Source organism: Mugil cephalus, chromosome 11 (assembly GCF_022458985.1).
Source record: "Mugil cephalus isolate CIBA_MC_2020 chromosome 11, CIBA_Mcephalus_1.1, whole genome shotgun sequence".
Lineage (NCBI taxonomy): Eukaryota > Metazoa > Chordata > Actinopteri > Mugiliformes > Mugilidae > Mugil > Mugil cephalus.
The window spans coordinates 11,777,173-11,797,137 of record NC_061780.1 but is presented as its reverse complement, the minus strand read 5'-3'; the positions used below and the strand labels follow the sequence as shown (position 1 = coordinate 11,797,137).

The 19,965-nt window shown below is 44.6% G+C and overlaps 1 protein-coding gene across 1 annotated transcript in view; it reads left to right on the top strand.

Moving 5' to 3' along the window:
* nphs1 (NPHS1 adhesion molecule, nephrin) overlaps positions 1-19,965 on the top strand; it is a 62,034-nt gene that overhangs the window by 19,341 nt on the left and 22,728 nt on the right. Inside the window, exons 3-5 of the mRNA XM_047597871.1 lie at positions 3,704-3,833; positions 10,457-10,651; positions 14,430-14,552. Of these exons, the coding sequence (XP_047453827.1) occupies positions 10,510-10,651; positions 14,430-14,552 (265 nt within the window). The 5' untranslated portion in view covers positions 3,704-3,833; positions 10,457-10,509. The remainder of the gene's footprint in view (positions 1-3,703; positions 3,834-10,456; positions 10,652-14,429; positions 14,553-19,965) is intronic.

Sequence of the window (19,965 nt, the reverse complement as noted above, 5' to 3'; positions counted from 1 at the left end):
CATGAATATCAGTGGCACGGAGTAAGTGCAGGGAATTGGATGAGCCAGAGCGAGGGAGGCGTCAGCACTTTCCCTCCCATGCATTTTCACTCAGCCGGATTGAGTCTTATTATCTGACCCTGCTCCTCTTCCCTCAGTGACCTAATAATATTGTTTCAGCGATCCTGTCCAGCCTCTGACCTCATGACTTCACACAGGAATCTGCTAGATGAAGACTTCAATTTCCCACAGAAGCCTGATAGTTTTTTAGCTTTTTTTTTTTTGCTTCTTGCTGCCTCGTGGTGGAATCCTCAGCACTGCGGCGGCCACCTTATTTTAACTGGATGTCTAATAGTCACTGCAATTGAATTTCCATAATACAGCCCTCAGTTATATCTAATAATATTTATTAGTCTAATGGAGATTGATCTAATATAGACAAACCCGCAGTCGCGCTGTAATCATCTTGTACTCCACCTAGACAAACATCTGTATAAAATCTCATCAGCGGTCGCTGTGATTGGTGTTTGTCTGTTATTAGGAGCGGAATCACAGTCGCAGTATCAGTGAATTAACATGGTTATGTAGGAGCTTGTTAGGCAGCTGAGGTAAATGGGGGAGATTAGGGAAATAATCCTTCCCCAATCTGGACACCGCAGCTGGTTGTCTCAAGCCTCTCCATCCATCCCAATAGACGCGCACACATTTGCACACGAGCTCAGCACTGAACTCCGCGTGGATGCCAACAGGGACGCCGGGATGGGGGGGGGGGATTGATGGCCGAGAGCGTGTTGGTGTGTTTAATTGGGTTTTTCCCAAATCTGTCTTAACTCTAATACGTGTCCTTCCGCGTGCCTCGGTATCGCTCGGTCTACCAAAGCGCAGTAACTCGAGAAACACTCACCAGCGGTGGGAAATGGTTCGTGTCCCCATTCAGATTTCATTATGACAGACTTTTGGAGAAAGTGCTGCTGAAGGGGATTAAAAACAACTATCGCTGTCAGACTTTTGAAAGTCCTTTTATCTCTGTTTGCCACTGTTATTTTACCGATGCCTGCGTTTGTCATTTCTGGTTTCCGGTGACGCGCGCTCTCGGCGCGGGCGCCTCTTAAATCTCCTTCTCCTGGGGTCGACTGGGAACCAGATTGTCCAGGGGAGGGGGAGAGAGAGAAAAAAAAAACTACATTTTGACCTTGTCTACAGATTTAGAACACAGAAGCCTCACTGATATGGCAGCTGTACTGTGGCAGGCAACAGAAGCCAGGGCTCCAATCAGATCATCAGGTCAGATGGCTGCAGTTAATGCCAAGGCTCAGAGTGTGAATGTAATACTCCCCAGCTCAACAATTTTGGAGCCCTCATAAGTCTTGGAGGGAAGGGTTACTGAGGCCCCTTTTCATTAAATTAACTGCTTCTTTATGGCGTGTTCATCCTGTGAACAACAAGTGCAGCAGCTCAGTCAGCCCTCGCCAGTGACATTGTGCCAGAGTTGAGTGTCACTCAAGCGCTCGATGACGCCACCAACGGGCGGGCGTTGGCGTCATATGTGCGGCATGGGAGCGGGCGAAGCGAGGTTGACACGTGACACGCAGAGACGAGGGTCAGACATGAACTGGAAAATGAACTCACTGCTTTTGTCAAAGCACTATTGCAAGTCCGGACAATAAACCAGTGTTCTCGCTTCTTTATGTGATTGACACGGTTGAATTCCTTCTCACTGCTCTTAGATACTGACTCCAAACTGTGAACCGGCGCCATCTCACGCGGCTTCCACCCAAATGCTGCACACGCCCACGAGGCATGCATCGGAACTCAAAACACAAAGAGATATCACGCACGCTCTGACTCCCTACCCCATTTTCAATCTCCTGGACGTGACCCTATCTTTCCCTTTTCCTCATATTGTGTTGCCTTTCACCATCGCGCTTATTGCTTTCTTTGATTAATCTTCCTCCCTGCTTTCCCCGACGCACTGGCCTGAGTCAGTCGACTTCCTGTTGGTTTTCAAAACAACTCTTCATGTCAGCCTTCCTTCCGCCCATCTCTCCCTTTCCCCTGCTCCTCCCTCGCCTTCTATTCATCACTCCGCAGCCCATTTTACAGTGTCTTTCTGCCTCCTTCCTCCATCCGTTTCTCTCGCTCCATTACCTTGCTCGTTCATGTCCCCTTCATCTCCCCCTCTGCCTGTCCAACCTCCTGACATGAATTCTTTTCACCCTCTTACTGTATTTCCCTCCTCTTCCCTGCATTTCCCCTCTCGCCATTCATCTTCAGGTCCTCTGTCCATCTCCCCCCCACCCCCCGCCTCACCCCTCCTCCCTTCCTCCCTCCCTCTCCACCTCTCTGTCAGGCCCCGGCTCCCCCCCCTCCCTCCCCTTCTTTCGTCTGGCAGTGGAGCTGCTCCACACTTGCTGACACTGCTGTTTGTGTGAACTGAGTGCTGAGCTTCACAGCACCCTCGCCTCCCATTGCTCCCCCCCACCCACCACCATCTCTCCTCCTCCTCCTCCTCCTCCTCCTCCTCCTCCACCTCCTCCTCCACCTCCTTCCCTCCTTTCCTCCTGCCTCCCACCTACATACCCCTCCAGGCGGGGGAATTAACCTTCCAGCCCTGAGCTGCTGGGCTTAATGACTGTCTGTGGAGCCAGCTTCGGCTACACAACCCAGCTGCTAACATCTGGACCACACACACCCACTCACACCTCTTATGTTCACAAAGCAGATACTGGACACTGGGACTCAACGCACGCATAACATAAGGTTGCAGAATTTGTGGCACACTTGCTTCTCAGCACTGTTCGCTGTAGTTGGCTTATTGCTGCTGCATGGCTGACCCACACGGGAAGAACCGATGCAGCACTGCAACTGCGTTTGTGTTTATACTGAGCAAATACCTGGCGCAAGCCACACAGTCAACCCAGAGCCACGGCACAAGCGCAGACTATCACCAGATAAAATGAAAAATACATGCACACGGAATATAAACATGACCTTTAAGTTGACTTTCTAAAAGAGCTCCAGCACGTTCCACTGAGCAAATGGTGGTATTCTCCAGCCACCGTTCAGTCGGAAGTATATAATTGACAAAAGGGATGGGTGGGAGAGACCTGGGTGTGGGGGGTGGAGAGGAAAAACGTTCAGGAAAAAAAAATCAACTGTTCAAAGTGAGTTCTTTTGCTCATCCCTGTCTCCGTCTCTGCACTAGAGCACATCAGGGCGCGGGTATTCAGCAAAAGAAATACAGTTATGTGGATAGTCTCCGTTCCATTCATTATGTATGAGCATAAATGTTACAAAGTAGCAGCTGCGAAGACATCCATGTTGTATCTGGGTTTTTGAGGGCTGCTCTGCTCCTTCTAACCTCGCGCAGCCTAATGCTAAATAATGGGAAGCATGAATTCTCCCCAGACGACAGACCAAATGCACTCAAAGAAACTGCAGCCATGTTTTTCCACTTCCTGGCTCACTGTAGCTTTATCAAACTTTTATAAATATTCATTCATTTGTACTGAAACAAGAAGTCCTACAACTTTTTTTATGTGGTCACCGCGTAGCTTCAGACGTCTCCGAACGCCCTGTGCAGCCGAGGTGTTTTTTTATTTATTTTTTTTGACATGTTTTGACCCCGTTGTAGGCACTAAATGCTCACATTCACACCGTTCCCACTCTTCAGTCTGTGCTCATGCTCGTCTTCCTCCTCTTCATGTGTTTGCCTCTGTCTTAGACTAAGGAGTGAGGGAAGGGGGAGTCCCATTGGCATTCTTTAACATCTCCGTCGCTCACTTGTGTTCAGAGAGCCATCTGTAGATCAGGCAGACAAAAAGACGCTCCTGAGCCTCGGCGTCACTCAACAGGTAAGCACGGCTCCCTTTCCCTCATGCAAATTCGCACACCTATTCAAAGATTCTTGGCTCTTTTTTTTTTTTTAAGAAGGAGTACGCCCTCTCTGTGCGTCTGTGCGCCTGCCTCACTGTTTCTCTGTGAGCACCCTAGGCAGACAGATGTGCTTGAGTCGGTGGAGGTTGAAAGGAGTTTTTTTTTTCTTCTTCTTCTTCTTCCTCTCTGTCTCTCAACTTTTTCCTGGGGAGTGCAGGCATGTGTGTGTTTGTGTGTTTGTGTGTGTGTGTGTGTGTGTGTGTGTGTGTGCCGGCGTCAGTGCGATCCAGTAAACATTTTCGGTTATAGATTAAGCACACAAACGCCCGACTTGTGTGTGCGTCTCAGGCTGCCTTGCAATTGTGCTAGGTGCAAGCTAACATCACCGATCCGATGCTCAAATGCGCAATCAGTGATTTGGATGCGGTTCGATTCTGTCGAAAATCTCATCTGCGCCTTTTACAAACTCCTCTCTATCCGCAGTTCAGTGCTGAAGCAGACATAGCTCACGACACAAAAAAAAACTCCAATGATTTGACCTCCAGGGCCCCCGGTGAGATTGGTAAGAGTTTAGCTTGGTATTAAGATGTAGGACCGCGCCACAATTGGATAGCTGCATGGAGGTTGAAACTTCATTTTCTGCACATTGACTGATTTCATGGGGTTTCACGTTAAACTGGCCTAGGATTGAGTGTATTGAGTCGTTTGATTGTGTTATGAAAGATGCCATTAAAAACCTACCTGTCGGGGTCACGCTGAATGGTTCAGCTACTTCTTATGTCCTTGCGGGGAATGTGGCAGCCTTGTCTGTGAAAGCGAATCAAATTTCATATCAAACTTTCTAATTTGCATCCGTAAGAAGCCGGCGAAGAACAAGGTCACTCACGCACACACGCACGGGGAAGGAAAAAAAAAAAACTCAGTGGCAATGAGTTCTGCTGTGGCCGCCATGGTAAAACACGACACTCAAATCTAAAGACAAGTGAAATTGCCATTCACTCTGGTATTTATCTAATGCTACATTTTGAATGACAGTTATTCCGCAAATAATACAGCGTGGCAGATTTTTCATACTCTCATTTAATGAGCATTCTTGCAACTGGCTGTATTTTTAAAGCAATTAAGGCGGTTGTTTAACTAGGTAATGGGAATGTGGGGAGGTCAGGCAGGCTGTGTCTGCTTTCATTAAGAGTCCCAGTGAAAACGGTGACTCATGGCGCCAGCAGCAACCTTTCTGTGTCGGACAAGCAGTTCTCTTCCTCACAGTAAATACTTGATGTTTGAGATCGAAATCCCAGAGGTGTGACACGGAGATATATATAGTTATATATATATAGATATATATTTGCTTTTTTAATTGTGCTGTGGACAAATTAAGAGAATCCAACACTGCTTACCATGAGATGGGAACGTGTATGCTGCAATGCACATGAGACAAATATCAATATTAGGAATGAATGATTATCTTTGTGTTTACCTACATGAGGCCCAGATAAAGAGAAGATGTACAGTTTTTTTTTTTTTTTTTTTTTAATCCCCAGAATAGAATTTCTATTCACTGAGGAGGGAAATAATTGCCCTTGCGTGTTCAAAGAGTAAACTGGGGGCTCTGAAATACACAAATGTTTTGAGAGCGGGAGGGAAAAAAAAATAATTGAGTGTGAGTTAATTCTTATCAAAGCCTGTTGGAGTGCAACTAATCGACTGAGGGGAGATGCGTCAAAAAGCTGTTGCCTCCAATTCATTTTGTCTATTCAGATGAGAAAATGTTTAGTTTTCAATTAAGTAAATCACTATTATTTGTTCCACTCCTGCAGCAGATAAATTGAAGTGATTGCACACCGACTTAAAAGCCACAGAGCTCTCTCTTCCAGGTCAGATAAGTCAGCCTGGACCCGGAGTACTGGATGCCGTGGCCCACACACCCACAGCACTGCCTACGGCATTGAGTTAAAAATGTTCCTTTCTCAACATTCACACCAGGAGCGTGTCATGATCTTGAAAGTGAATCACACTTTTTTATACTCACATATCCAGGGGAAAAGAGCCTGCAAAAACAGATACACATTGTAACTGCCATAAAAAATGAACATTTGTTTCTTGAAGGATTGTGATGAGTACCTGAATAAATAAACAACAGTCTCTTATTGTTTTCTGACTTACCATCTGTCATGATGTGTAGCATTATTGTTTTTACATGGAATGGCTTTAAAAGGTGCTGTATTTGCTACAAATGTTAATTACCTAATAATGTATTAATAATTCCACATAGATTTGACTGCATTTCTGATTCTCTGTCAGCCATTGGTTTCCATTGAGGATGGTGTGATTTATCTATGAACTTGCAGAGACTTAAAACTTTCTAGAGAAAGGTGTATGATTGCCCGGTATAATCCTGCATCCTTTGTTCTTCACTGCCTCAGCTGATCTTGCAAGTGAAGCCAGGAGGGACGCTCTAAGTAAGCTACAGAGGTCTTTAAAACAACTAATAACAAATTCATGCACAGTTCTAAGGGAATAGCGCACTCTTTGTGACTCATCAGGAGACTAACACTGGCTTTACTAACTAAGCCACTCAAGGACCGAAAGCTGCTCTGTAATTTAAGACCCCAAAAACACAAATTACGAACGCTGTCCTCGTGAAACCGTGTTTAAGATTATGACTGGGCCATTACATAAAGACATTTTTAACGTGTCTTGTGGTGTTTTAATCGCACGCAAACAAAGCAGTCGATTGATCGATCGGTTCAAAGTCTGATTTGATGGTGATGTTGTAAACATGCGTTTGTCTGAAGCTTAGTAGCCTTGGGAAGTGAATGCTCAGTTCAATAGTAAATGGTATATCCAATCCAAGCTGCACTCAGCTGCCAGCAAGTCAGAGCTTGAGAAACAAAGAGCAAAAGCACACAGTTAAACACTGCTACATGAAACTGAAAATTCTCACACTGGTTCTTCTGAAAAGCACTCATGTGCTTGTGTGAGACCCACAGGTTGCGCATATGTATCTTTCACATGTGTTGTTTTCTTTTCTCCAAGGTTGTTCCATCGGTTGTTGAATGTCAGATGTCGGTGGTGAAATGAACTTCCTGTCAGCGTGGATTGTGCCTTCTTCATTTCTACCCTTTCTCTGTCTCATCTGTGGTAAGAGAATCAAATGTCGCCGCCGAGTTATCATTACAGTAAATGTGGCCTTTTCAAGTGCCCTCTATGTTCCGGCTGTTTGGCTGTTGCGCGGGGAACCTTGACATCATTCAGGCCTTAATTGAATTTTCACTGTAACATAATAGGTGCCTTTTATGTGCTTGGCTCAAGTTTTGACGTCCGTGTGCCGTGCGCACGAGGCATTTAATCCAAACCTGGGCTATCTACGTCTCTTTTATACTTTTAGCCATTGTTGCCCTCTTCTATTTAATTTGCCAGGCGGTAGAGTATTACCTGCATCTTTTCCTTTCTTCCCGTAAACAGAAATGAGGTTATTATCGCATTTATTAATGGCAAAAGGCAGACTCAGTCATAGGATATTAGTGATTCATGCAAATAGTATAATATAAATACTGCCTGGGGTGTAGTATGGCCAATAATGACTTTTCTGACAGGGCTGGTGTTACAGTTTAGCTCAAGGTAAAAAAAAAAAAAAAAGAGGCCAGTATGAGCGGTTTGCTGATGTGCACCTTTTATAGCTTGAATATATATCACCTCTATTTTCACCTCTGGAGTACTTTCTACAGAGCCCGAATATCACGCCACTTCTGCCGCTGTTTATCATGCACATGGGTTTGCTCGCAAGTTTTCACGGCGATGACTCCCAGTTCATGGGTCATACCCAGCGCAATCATAACCCTATGTTATTTGACAGTATAACGTGAAACGCCATCTTAGTCATATATCCTTCCACCTCATGACAGGGGAGGAGGATTCAGCTTTAAATAAACGTTTGCATCGCCACACGCCTCTAAATGATCCCGGCGTGTACGTGCTGTATGCTATTCATGCCGTATGTACAAACCGGGTTGAGAGTCAGCACTGCATGCATATACTGTATAATTGTAGACATCCACGCTTGAGGAATGGAAATCAGCATTTCACAGCAGACATTTTGACAGTTCATTGCAGGAAAGCAAAGATGTGATAAATAACATTAATTAATGAGGGTTGCATTTCATTTAGGTGTTGCAATTTCAGCACCAGGCTGTCGTGCGTCATGCTTGCTTACTGGCAACTCTTACTCTGAATTTCAAATGAATGCGAGCCGACCTATTCATAGCCGACATGTTTAGCAATAAATGTGTTAAAACGGGCCAGCTTCACCTTTTCCTTCAGAGCTGTTGTGATGAAGTGTTTGGTCTGCATGGTCCTAATGTGAAATTAGACATAAGAATCTCACAGCCGATCATCGCCCAGCTTTGAAATTCTATTTCAAGCTCTATGAGGCATTTTGGCTTCTATCAGTTTATTCTTTTGTTTTTTTTATTCTTCACCTAAAGGCAAAGACACACGGACATCAAAGACCTAATGGCAACAAAGGCCGACTGTGACTTCATGGGTCAACAGTGGGGGAGACGTCACTTTAACTTGGGCCACAGACGCTTACCGACTGGCAAACATATTGTAGCATTTAGAAAGAGTAAACAAAAAGAGCAAGATGTTTCCATCAGGATCTAGTGCAGACCAAAAACAGTATGTTAGTGTTGCTTCAATAAAAAATATTTTTTACTGAATAGAGCTCAAGATGGGCAAAATAGAAAAGGTTTGTCCTTAAATGCCACAGAGAATGCTTCAAGTGGACACAGGACACAATTCTTAACCAATGATTAAGGGATTTATCAGAGATCCACAAGTGTCAACTGAAAATTAAAGTCTTAAACATGCTCCATATTCTACATATAAGTATATATAAGTATATCATAATGACCAATCAGCCACAGCATAAGAACCACTGATAGAAAACAATGTTCTGCTGGAAAAAGTTTGGACCTGGCATTCAGGCGCAAGGGAGACCTACGCCATATTAGGAAGGTGGTCATAATGTTATGCCTGATTGGTTTATATAGTATACTTAAGCTTCACATAATACTTGTAATTTCAGAACAATGGTCACTTCTGATAATTGAATGTACTGTTCCCTCCCCTTTAATTCCAACTGATTCAGTTGGTTTAAAGGCGTAAGTGTTATTATTATTATTATTAGGCGATTGGACTGAGACAGGTTATTTGTAATTTGCAACTGAAAAAAATAAATAAAAATAAAACATTGCTTCCTGTTGAGGTATTATCTTATTGTTTTACTTTTGTTATGAAAGGGTTCTTTATGTGTGACAGACTAAAATGTAGGGTAACAGGAGGACAGGTGTAGAGGGCTCATTAAGTAAAACCGACTCAGAAACAGCACTTAGGCAGCAATACTTTAAATTTGCTATCTTTAGCGAACACTACCCACCATAAGCTCCAAAGCAGGTTAAATATTTAGTGGAAGAAGACTCTGAATGTAATATAGTGATTGACTCATTATGAATTCAGCTTTATCTTCCCTACAGGACATGAAAATGAGGTCTTATCGCTGCATTTTGATACGGTATATTTCTATATCTCGGAAAACAATGTGCGGTTTCCAGCAGCCGCTGTAGATCATTGTTGAGTATTCATTTATGTAAACTGTATGCAAATATGCTCCTGTGTTTGGTTGTTTGTATGCATCCTCTGTAATGGCCAATCTTGCCCTTCATATTTGACGTGAGGTGACTGGTTCAGCCTTGATCTGAGAGCTCTGCCTCTCACTCATGTTGTCAGATGCAACAGAGCATGTACTTCACAAACAACTTGGTCATTGCCTCAATGAAGGTCAAGATTTAAATGGCCCAGCGGAATCAGGCTGCCTCCTCTGTGGGGCATTGTTTAAAGAAGGCTCATGCTTAGATATTAGGTACTAATTGGAGTATGCACTCGCATTTGGCTCTTTGAACTGAATTTATTCATAAACTCCCATGTATGATAATCATATAATCTTAGCCTCCAGCATTAAAGTCCAGTGGGTGGTCTTCTTTAAGGCTACCTTCCTGACTCGAGCTCGCCGCACTGTAGAATGTCACCTAAGAGCCGGGCTGAAGGATGGCCAGCACCAACTATGACAAACAAGGGGGATTAAAGTGATAATCATTGCTCTTCCCAGGAGGAATTAGCCAGTGGGGCATCGACATTGAAGGAAAACCGCAGGTGAACAAGGTCTCTGATACCCCACGCTTTCTTCCTTCTCCCAATACCCTATCTGCATGGCTGAGGGGGGATTTAATTTGCAGTAATTACTTTATTGACTCATTTTCAGGGCCATATCACTGCAGTTCCCCATCAATAAAACATATGCCAGGATGAATAATGTGGCCAAACACAGTGGGGTGCCTTCTTAGACAAAAACTCACAGGACTGCTTCCCTGTGGCGTATGTTTATGCCATGCTTCCCCTCTACTTTATTTCCTTTATAACACCTCTCTCACACACCCAGCCTTTATTCAAGCCTCCATCCTTTTGGATTAAATCCCATCACATCTCATGCTCCACGTTTCAACCACAACCCCACCCCCTTCTTTTTTTTTTTATTTGTCTCCAGGCTCACAGGCCCAGCAGGCCTTCAGGACTGAGCCAAAGAACACTACTCTGTGGATGGGAGCCACAGCTGTGTTGAAGTGTGAGGTGTTGCGGGCCTCGGGGACCGTGCAGTGGGTGAGAGATGGCCTCCTCCTGGGACCTCAGAGAAGCCTGCCAGGCTTTCCACGCTACAGCATGATTGGAGACCCCAAGAGAGGTAAACAGGGATACTCACAGAATATGGCCTATGGCCTTTGATGGATATTTACTATCTAAACTAAATACACACTTTTGATAAGTGCAACACAACAATGGAAGAGAATTGGAAATTAGGAAGACTTGAAGTTAATGTGTTGGTTAAGGAATAAAAACAAGTGGTAATAGAGTGATATAAAACTATAGTTCAAGTAACAGTAAATGTGTATTACAGGCATTTAATGTACCGTAAAATACAATTAACCACCATCATGGCACACACAGTGAGAAGGTAATGACGATTGTAGTTACCAGACAGAGATATCCTTCTGTTCATTCTAGCTTCTTGGATCAAATTTGGGCTTTAACTTGTATTTGCATTTGATATATATCATTTAGTACATATGTCTTCAACAGGGGGTCCATGGAGGTACTGTACGGGGGATTTGCAAAATTATTGGTTGATTAGACATTTTTTATGCATATATGTTTTTTTGTTTTTTTAAATTTTCCCCACAAATTTAAATTTAATTTAAATACACATTAGCATGAACATATTTTAGTAAAGAGATAAGGGATATCATGCTATTGAATGCAAAATGATGATAATAATAATGTATATTTATAAATAGCACTAGGCCGAGTTTACTATAGAACACATACAGTAGGTACTTAAAACGTTGAAGATCCCTGATTTAGTAGGTTTGCAGTTTACTTTATCATCAGTTTATCATCAGAAGTAAGTGTAGAATGAATGTGCGAACAACAGAACTCAAACACATTTGATATGTATGAGACTCATCCTATGGGTCTCATATATATCAGTATAGATATACTTCTGTGTTTTCTTTTTCTCATGCAGCCTATATGGTTTTAATTACCAAATGCATCTTGTCACCTCAGGAGGCATCTGACTGCTACTGCTACTCTGAGAGTAAACAAAATGAGGTTGCTGCTATGGCTTCAAAGTGTTGTAATAAAGCAACACAGGCATTACAGGAACCTTATGGCTATCAATACAGGGAGCATATGGGGCCTGCGAGGTGATGTGGCTGTCAACAGCTTCTCACAAATATGCCTTACCCTGTCATTCGCATGTAAAGACAGGGAAAAAAAAATAAAAAATAAAAAAACAAATTAAAGCAACAGAGTGTCAGCTAATCAGTGAAATGTGGCAGAGAATAAAGTGTGCTGCAGAATCTGCACCACAGTCTATAAAAAGTAATAGCCAATTAGAAGGCAATCCCGAGTAAGAGAAGAGCATCTGTTCCTGATGAGCCCACAACTAGACAAGCCGCACTTCACAGTTGCACAGTGTGGGAGACCGCCAGTGACACATAAACACTGAGGGACGCATAGACGCCCATGCAACATCCTGCATCCTTATTAATGGCTGGACTTTACACAAACATACATATAAAACACTGAAATGTTGTTTCCCCATTGATTAGTTGTCAGTGAGCAAATTATCATGACCATTACGGCAGATGGAGCAACAGAAAAAAAAAAAAATAAAACACCTCGCCAACTTTTACATCCAAAGCAACAAAATAAGCACCTGTACTCACGAATAAATGGGCCACGGGCGCACACACGCACACTCACACGCTGACAAACGTGCGTGCGCGCCCCTCTCATGAATAAAATACTAATCAGCGCAGGTACACTTTCCAGGAAAAGAAACAGCAGCCTGATGTATGCAATCACTTTACACTGCGCAGAAAGAGCAAAATCATTTAAGATGACACTTGACTGCACTTGATATGCCACCAGTTTTCACTGATTGTCACCGTCAGTGATGTTTATTGACGCTTAAAAAAAGCCTCAAATCACGCATTCACATACACAAGAGAGGCCGGCATTGATTTCCACGTGTACTTACAGTAAACGTTGCACTCTTACTTTCCCAAAGCCGGGGCAATGACGTAAACGCCGGGCTCTAGGAGCCCAAGCAACAACTTTTGTTGTGAAGACAAACACGCAGATAAACAGATAAAGCAGCAAAGCCGGTACCAAAGCTTTAAATATATCTTTCTTAATTTATTTTTTAACGATTGGCCCACAGGCAGTCATTTAATTGTAATACATGGCATGCAGCCAGGCAATCAGGCAAAATGTAATTAATAATGAACACAACATGAACACACAAGGCGTCACATATACAGCCACAAGAGTACATTTTTGTTAAAGTGGTTGTAGAATTCCAGCAGTGGTTGAGATAGCGCTTTAATGCCGCAGATGAAATGATTCCGGGGAAAGCAAAACAAGCTACTGTTTTAACAAAGAAATCCGACGGTAATTGGCCCTTTTCCATCATTCTGAGAACAGTCATGGGCTGTTTTTATGCTGCAGCTGGCATAAGTCTTGGAGTGGTAGGACACTAGATAGGAGCTGAGAGGTTGGGGGTGCACAACCCACCGCCTGCCATCCCTTATCTACCGGCTCCACTGTGGTTGCTTCCTCCTTTTCGCATCGCTCCCTGCAATATTTCAAACTGATCTGATATCGAAAAAGTGCCAACAAGGACAGTTGTCTTGTTTTATAGGCAAATCTCTGATTAATGTTAGCGGCAGCCACAGAGCTCACTGACGAACAATGCGTTTCCTGTGACCACCTTACAACAAAAGTCGGTTTCTGATTGCAGTCAACAGATACTTGATCAGTTTGGGATCTAGTGAATTTGGAGGTCCGGTCATCACTATGTGGTGGGGGAGGGCCTGGTCTGGTCTAGGTGGGTGCTACATGTCTAACTAACATCCACAAAAATGCCAGGTCCAAAAGTTTCCCAGCAGAACGTTGAATTCTTACAAGATGATGAATGTTATTTACTTGCTCCTTTCAGTGGTTTTCATTTTGTGGCTGATCATTTTATGTGTCGAGGCAGATTTGTAGAGGGTGAGATGCACCTCAGGCCTCAGGGGTAAAGTTTTTAATTCATTAGATGAATGTATAGTAATAGAAAAATAAGCAAATCGCACTGCAGCCATCCACCATCTCTGCTGCCATAAATACACTCTCTCTTCAACTTGATTGCACTATTTGAGAGTAATTTCAGCAAAGAAGAATATGATTAATAACTTCAGTGTCTCTCTCTCTGTCTGCACTCAATGATAACTTACATGTGAAAATTGCTTCTGGTTGGTCTTAATTATCTTGCCAGCTTGACACACGCATTTTTAGGTCTGGGTGGTTGTCAGACCAAGATACTATTTTCCACATGTTAGGCTGTGAGCCATCAGGAGCTGGAAAACCAAGACTGAACATCGTCTAATCCCCACAGGTTATGGGCAACGCTTCAAACAAATGAAGCCCTGTTGGCGTGCCAGACTATCAGAAGAGATACAGAGTGAGGGACTCTGCCTGGCATCAATTAATAGACAGTTTATTCAGCCGACGTTGTGAATCTGGGATTGGATTCCGTTTACCACTCTGAAAATTCATTCTGAAACAAAATGCCTCTGTTACGAGTATAGACAACCACTCGCATGTCAATAGAAACGCCTGCAGCGGGAGGTTCTCACCAACCGAGATGTTTATACTCTACTAAAATAAGAAATTTGTCTATTTATAGTCAACACAAATGTCAGCGGTGGCGTATACTCTGGCTCGGAATTGATGTGCCAGGCTCGCGTTGCACAGACTGTTGTGCATTGTCAATTTTCTCATTTCGTAAGTTCGTAATTGCCTCTAAATTTCGCACGCGGGGCCTTCGGGACGCACTTATCAATTTATGTAGAACAAGTAATTGAGAAACACGTCCTTATCACAACAAATAATTAATCTCTCCATCTCCATGTCAGGGCAGTATCATCTCCAGATTGAAAAGGCCCAACTGGAAGACGACGCCCTCTATCAGTGTCAAGCTGGTCAGACGGAGAGCAGTGGAGCAATTGTTTCCAACATAGCCTGGGTCAACATGCAAAGTGAGTAAAAAAAGTGTATTAGCAGAGGCTATGTAGAGGCTGACAGACATGTTTTTTTTTTTCTGTGAAACAATGGAATGACGTATGTAACGAGCATCCTCAGCACTCCAGTAACATACTTGACCTCTTGACCGGTAATCAGCATATAAAGAGCTGTTAAATATTCATTTCTATTGATAAAGAGATTTCATTTGTTCAAGATGAGCCGTGCGCATTTGAAGCAGAGGCTAAATTTAGTGTGTCCTTGGTACAGTAAGAACTTTCCTTCAAGCTCATATCCTGTATGAACCACCGAGGATGTCACAGTATTTCTGACTCTTCGGAGACTATTTATTTCTCTTAACAAGCACGATGCCATCACCACACGTCCCAGGAGGTTTGTGGCTTTAACCAGCAGCTCGACAAAGTAAAGTAACAGTTCAGCCTGGACTCCCTGGCAAGCCTCTGGGCGATTCATGTCTCTTCCTGGCACAGGAATAAATTATAACAGAAATGATTGAAAACTTCCTCCTCAGACATGGAATGGAATAGATGTAATTGTGCAACTACATTAGACCACCTGTTGCCATTCTGTAACAACCAGCATTTCTCTCCCCCTATCCGTCGGGCTTGTGGGAGCGAGCCCATATGTGGCGGGGAAAGGACTCTAAAAGAACCTTTCTTCTCCGGGCGCAGTTCATTTACTTACATCCCCCTCCCCATTCTCTCCATCGCACAATTTCTCCCTCTCTCCCTCGCTCTCAGGCTTTCTCTTTGGTGACCATGGGCAAGAGGGGGGGCGGTGGTGGGGTGGAGGAGGGGGTGAGGGGTTGCTGTGGCGATTCTAGCAGCCTCACTCTCCTCTGGGAAGAGAGCAGGTTTTTCTGACATCAATGGGCTGGCGGGAGGGATGGCGGGTGGTGTGGGGGTAAGGAGAGCCATAGACTGCCGACGTCTCTTTTGAATGGCTCCGCTCTATTCCACACGCCGGCAGTTTCATGTCCTACAGCAGGCCTACACCTGCAGCCACAGCAGGCTTTACTCCCACATCTATTACGTCTGAGATGCCCGTTCCATGTGTCCCCACATACGCAGAGTCGACACAGTCGCCTCTGGCTTTGTCGAAAAGGTCAAAAATGTGTGGGAATTGTGTTTGTGCTGCATCAGGGAGGACTGGTGGTGGCTTTTACCATAAGTGAAACCTACCACTTCCCCGTGTTCTTGACATGGCCCAGATATGGATCCTCTCACACGTCCCAGCAGGTGATTAGTCCGGCGTCCCGGGATCACCTTTCAGCTGTTGACTCGGTGGGACGCGCGGTTGCGAAGGGCAAAGAGCGGAGTGACTGACTCAAAAAAAAGCGCTCTGCAGCCGTGATCCTAAAGGGTCATTTGTTCCACCCAAACAATTCAAGTGATTCAAAACACATGACTAATGTGGGGCTCGATAATGAGCAGATGAATTCAATCTCCCGTTAGTGCTGAACTGGGACTGGAAACTGTGCATATTTTTGAAGAGCACCATCTCTGATGAGTTTCCCACGGACTTCTCCATCAGTGAACTACAGCTCCCAAGGCCCCACACCCCTGGCCAGTCAACCATGGTCCTACCCCATCAAGCTCTGCATCAAATCAAAACGCTATAAACTCTTTATGAGGTGGTACGATAGGGGAGCGGGGTGGAATTCGAAAACAAAACGGAGATTGCTGGTTGTGTAATTGGATTCTTGGGTCAGAGGGAATGGTATCAGGACTGGCTAATTCGAGATGGGTCACCACAGGCAGTAAATAGCAGGGATAGAGGCAAAAATGTCAATAAGCCTCATCTACAGGCTTACAAAGGGATGTTTTGAAGACATTTCCATTGATGCAACATAACTCCTGTGTGTTTTTGCCTTCCTGCAGAGCTTAGATAGGGGATTACTGCAATAGGCAGATCAAGTGGCAGTGAGTAATCCATGACAATAACAACCTCTACACCCTCCGCCGAAACCCCCCCCCCCCCCCCCCCCACCCCACCCCCATTCCGCTGCTAAAACTTACCCCGCACTGTGCCCGTCACATACCTGACACATCCTGTGTCTCGGTTTATACCATTAGCCTTAGCATTTAATCCTATTAATGAACAACTCTCTCCCTCACCGCATTGCATGCCTGTACAGATGCCTCCTGCAAATGTTCAAAACATTTTTTGACGTGTTCTGGTTTTAGACCGTCTTACTCATTCAGCTGCCATAGTTGGGTGTCACAGAGATAGCCGCGTGTGCGCGTGTGCGTGTGTGCGCACGTTTGTGTGTTTGTGCGTGCGGGCTTATTATCAGCTCTGGTTGGGGGGTTAGAGGACATTTTGGGAACCAGGGCTATGGCGAGGTTTTCGTGGTAGCTAATGAGTTTAGCACTTGAAGAGTATATAATGAGCCTTCATTTTATGATTCCCTGTTATGAATAATGGAACGACTTATAAATGAGGGCACAAGCAACGTAGAACATGGCGACTTTATTCATCTTTGTTCATGAAAAGTTCTGACAGTTGCCCAAGATGTAACCCCATCAGGCGATGGTGTGTTATACACTGGTGCGACGGTGTGCGCATTACGGTGCCAGACTGATGTTGCAGTGTCAGGGTCTTTCTTCGTAATGAGCAGAGGAAGTTGTGCTAAATAGTGCAACAGGACGCTTGAGATTTTGGTTTTCTTTCTGGTTTCATTATTGGGCTAAATCTATAATGAAGACAGTTCAGAACTTGTATTTATGTAATTTATATCTTTTGTTATTTTGGAGGTGGGTGATGACACATGGGAGTTTAATTGCTATGTAACAGTCTCAAAATAAAGGCTAAGGAAGACAGGAGTGGGACAGGGGAGTATATGGATGTATGTAGGAAGGTTATGGAAGGTATTATTTCTATCTTGAACACCTAGTCTGCTCCCCCCATCAAAAAAAAAAACTAAAAAAAAACAGGAGACGCAGAGAGAAGGAACACTGAAAAACGAGCACCGTGGCTTTCATTGCCAGAGATCACACACCTGAGACCTACGATGTGCGTACGTGTATAAGAATGAGCAAATGTGTGTGTTTTCATGCACAGATGGGCACAGCAACAACACATTCTTGCGCATGGATAACCGATATTTGTCTTGCAGGAGTTGTGCGTGTTCTGGTGCTCAGAAGTCGCAGCCATTATTTTCCATTCTTTTCATCATAATAAGCTTTTTAGAAAGTGTTTATCCTCCGGGCCCGCTCCAGTGTTTTGCAGAGGATCAGGTTGGTATCACATGTCAGGCCACGCTTTCGCTGTGTTCAGACCGAGGCGAGACGAATGCGGCTCGGCCGCGCCTCCTCCCGCCCGTGTCAGTGTGTTTGCGCGCGGAAATCTGCATGGACTTGAGTTTATCTCTCTTTGGGTGTTTGTGCACAAAGGAGAACGGAGAGTACGTACCTCCGTGTGTGAATGGGAAAGAGGGATAGGTGTGGAAAGAGCTGCCTGTGCATATTGATGTGTGTCTACTAATCTGATTCTTATCTGCCTTATCCGTCCACCCGTCTGTATTTGTCTAATGAATGGAATTTTGTGGCTCACTGTCTCTCGTCTGATCTGCGGGAGGAAGCCTATCTATTTTCCATTTATATTTTTTTTATTTTGTGTTCATGTATGTATCTTAATAATAGCGACAGAGGAAGGCGTGACAGAAGCGAGGAGAGAAAATGAAAGGGCCAGGAAGAGTTAATGAAGAGAACATAGTGTTTTCCGTCTGTTATTTGCTCTGAGAGCATGTCTAGTAAATTAAATAGAAAGTGTGTTTTGTTGCCGCTCACATGTGCTATCGCATTTGTACAAGTGTGTGCGTGCACGGAGCGCGCGCGTGCGTGTGTGTAGGTTTATCCTGACTGGGCTCTTTTGGTCACATGGTTTTGTCTGAGTGGATGTGATGGATGGGGGGTTGTAAGTCCTAGTCCAAGTTGGAACACACCTTCCTCCGCACTCCTGCAGTTTAGCTGCAGTGGTCAAGAAGGATAGTGTGGGGAGAGGGGGTGGGTTCGGGCTGCCTGCTACAGGGGGATGATAGAGTGAATGAAAGATAAGAGGAACAGGCCAGCATGAGCGAGCGAGGAAAAAATTAGATACCTGCCTGCCTCATTTGTGAACATATCATTATTCTTATTTTAGGATTTGTTATGCTGCCAGACACTCCTCGAGCACAACAAGTGATGCGCCTATGTGAATTGTGTGGGTCTGAGTAGATTGAGAGTGCAGGGGCTGTCAATAGATGCATGGCCCAGTCATCTTCTCGGGGAAGGAGGGGTGGGGTGGGGGGGGGGGGGGGGGGGGGTGGGGGGGGGGGGGGGGGGGGGGACGACAAACAAATGCATCTCATTATTGCGGCGTGCGCCTCTGCAGTGCTCTGGGTAACCCATCACAGTCCACACAGATTCAATTGCTTCTTTTAAATCAGTTTGAAGCTGCAGCCACATCTCATCTGTCTCAATAGCAGACTGGGGCCAATGTGCGACTCTGCACACAGCAACAGCTCCTCCTAGTGGCGGAGAATTAGTCGGCCGTGCCCAAAAGGTGGAGGGCTGTTAGTGAGCGGCTTAGCTGGTTTGGTTGCTTGTTGTCCAGCTGCGTGGTGATACGTCGGCGGCGGCGGCGGCGGCGGCTTTCTCGTCCTGCTCCTGTTATCCTCTGCTGCCTCTCTTATCCTCACCTTAAATTCTCTACCGTGCCTCTTTCCTCCTCTGCCGGTCTTTCATGTCTCGTTTGCACACCCGCATCCGTCCTGTACTTGCCTCCTTGCTCCCTCACAGCTCAGGCAGCCTTTGCACTGATCTCTGATGAAAGAAAAACAAGACTCACAGTAACCATAGTTTCTAATTCTACAGGCTCACCCACTCGCTTAAAAGCTGGCACAATAGACGGCCAGTGTTCTGTAGTGCGTGCGCGCGGTTTAAATGATAGTCTTGGTGGTGAAAGTAGTAGTCGTGAACAGATCTGCAGAAATCTCTTTGATAATTAGTTGGTGACAGATTTCTGAATTTACAGCCAAACTGTTTTTTTTTTGGTCCCTTGTGTTAAAAGCTATGTTGATGTTTTTTTCTTTTTTTCCTGGAATCCCTATTTATGGTCAGATAAAAGGATTGAAGAGTAGAACAGGGGAGAAGTGGAGACTGCTTTGATCAGTCCAGAAAGCACATATTTAGCTCGGGGGTGATCTGAGTAGAAAAGTGTTTGGTGCTCGCTCTGATAGATTAGCGCTGGATCGGTTTCATCACGGTCTCATCTCTGTATTCTCTTCTTGTCCACAATTTGTATTCAAAGGCAGCAGAACATCAAACCTAACCGCAGTAAATCACTCAAAAACTGACAGTGTGACATTCTGGAGTGTTACAGTCGTATTATCACATCATTGCATGAGCTAATGTCCATCTGTTATAG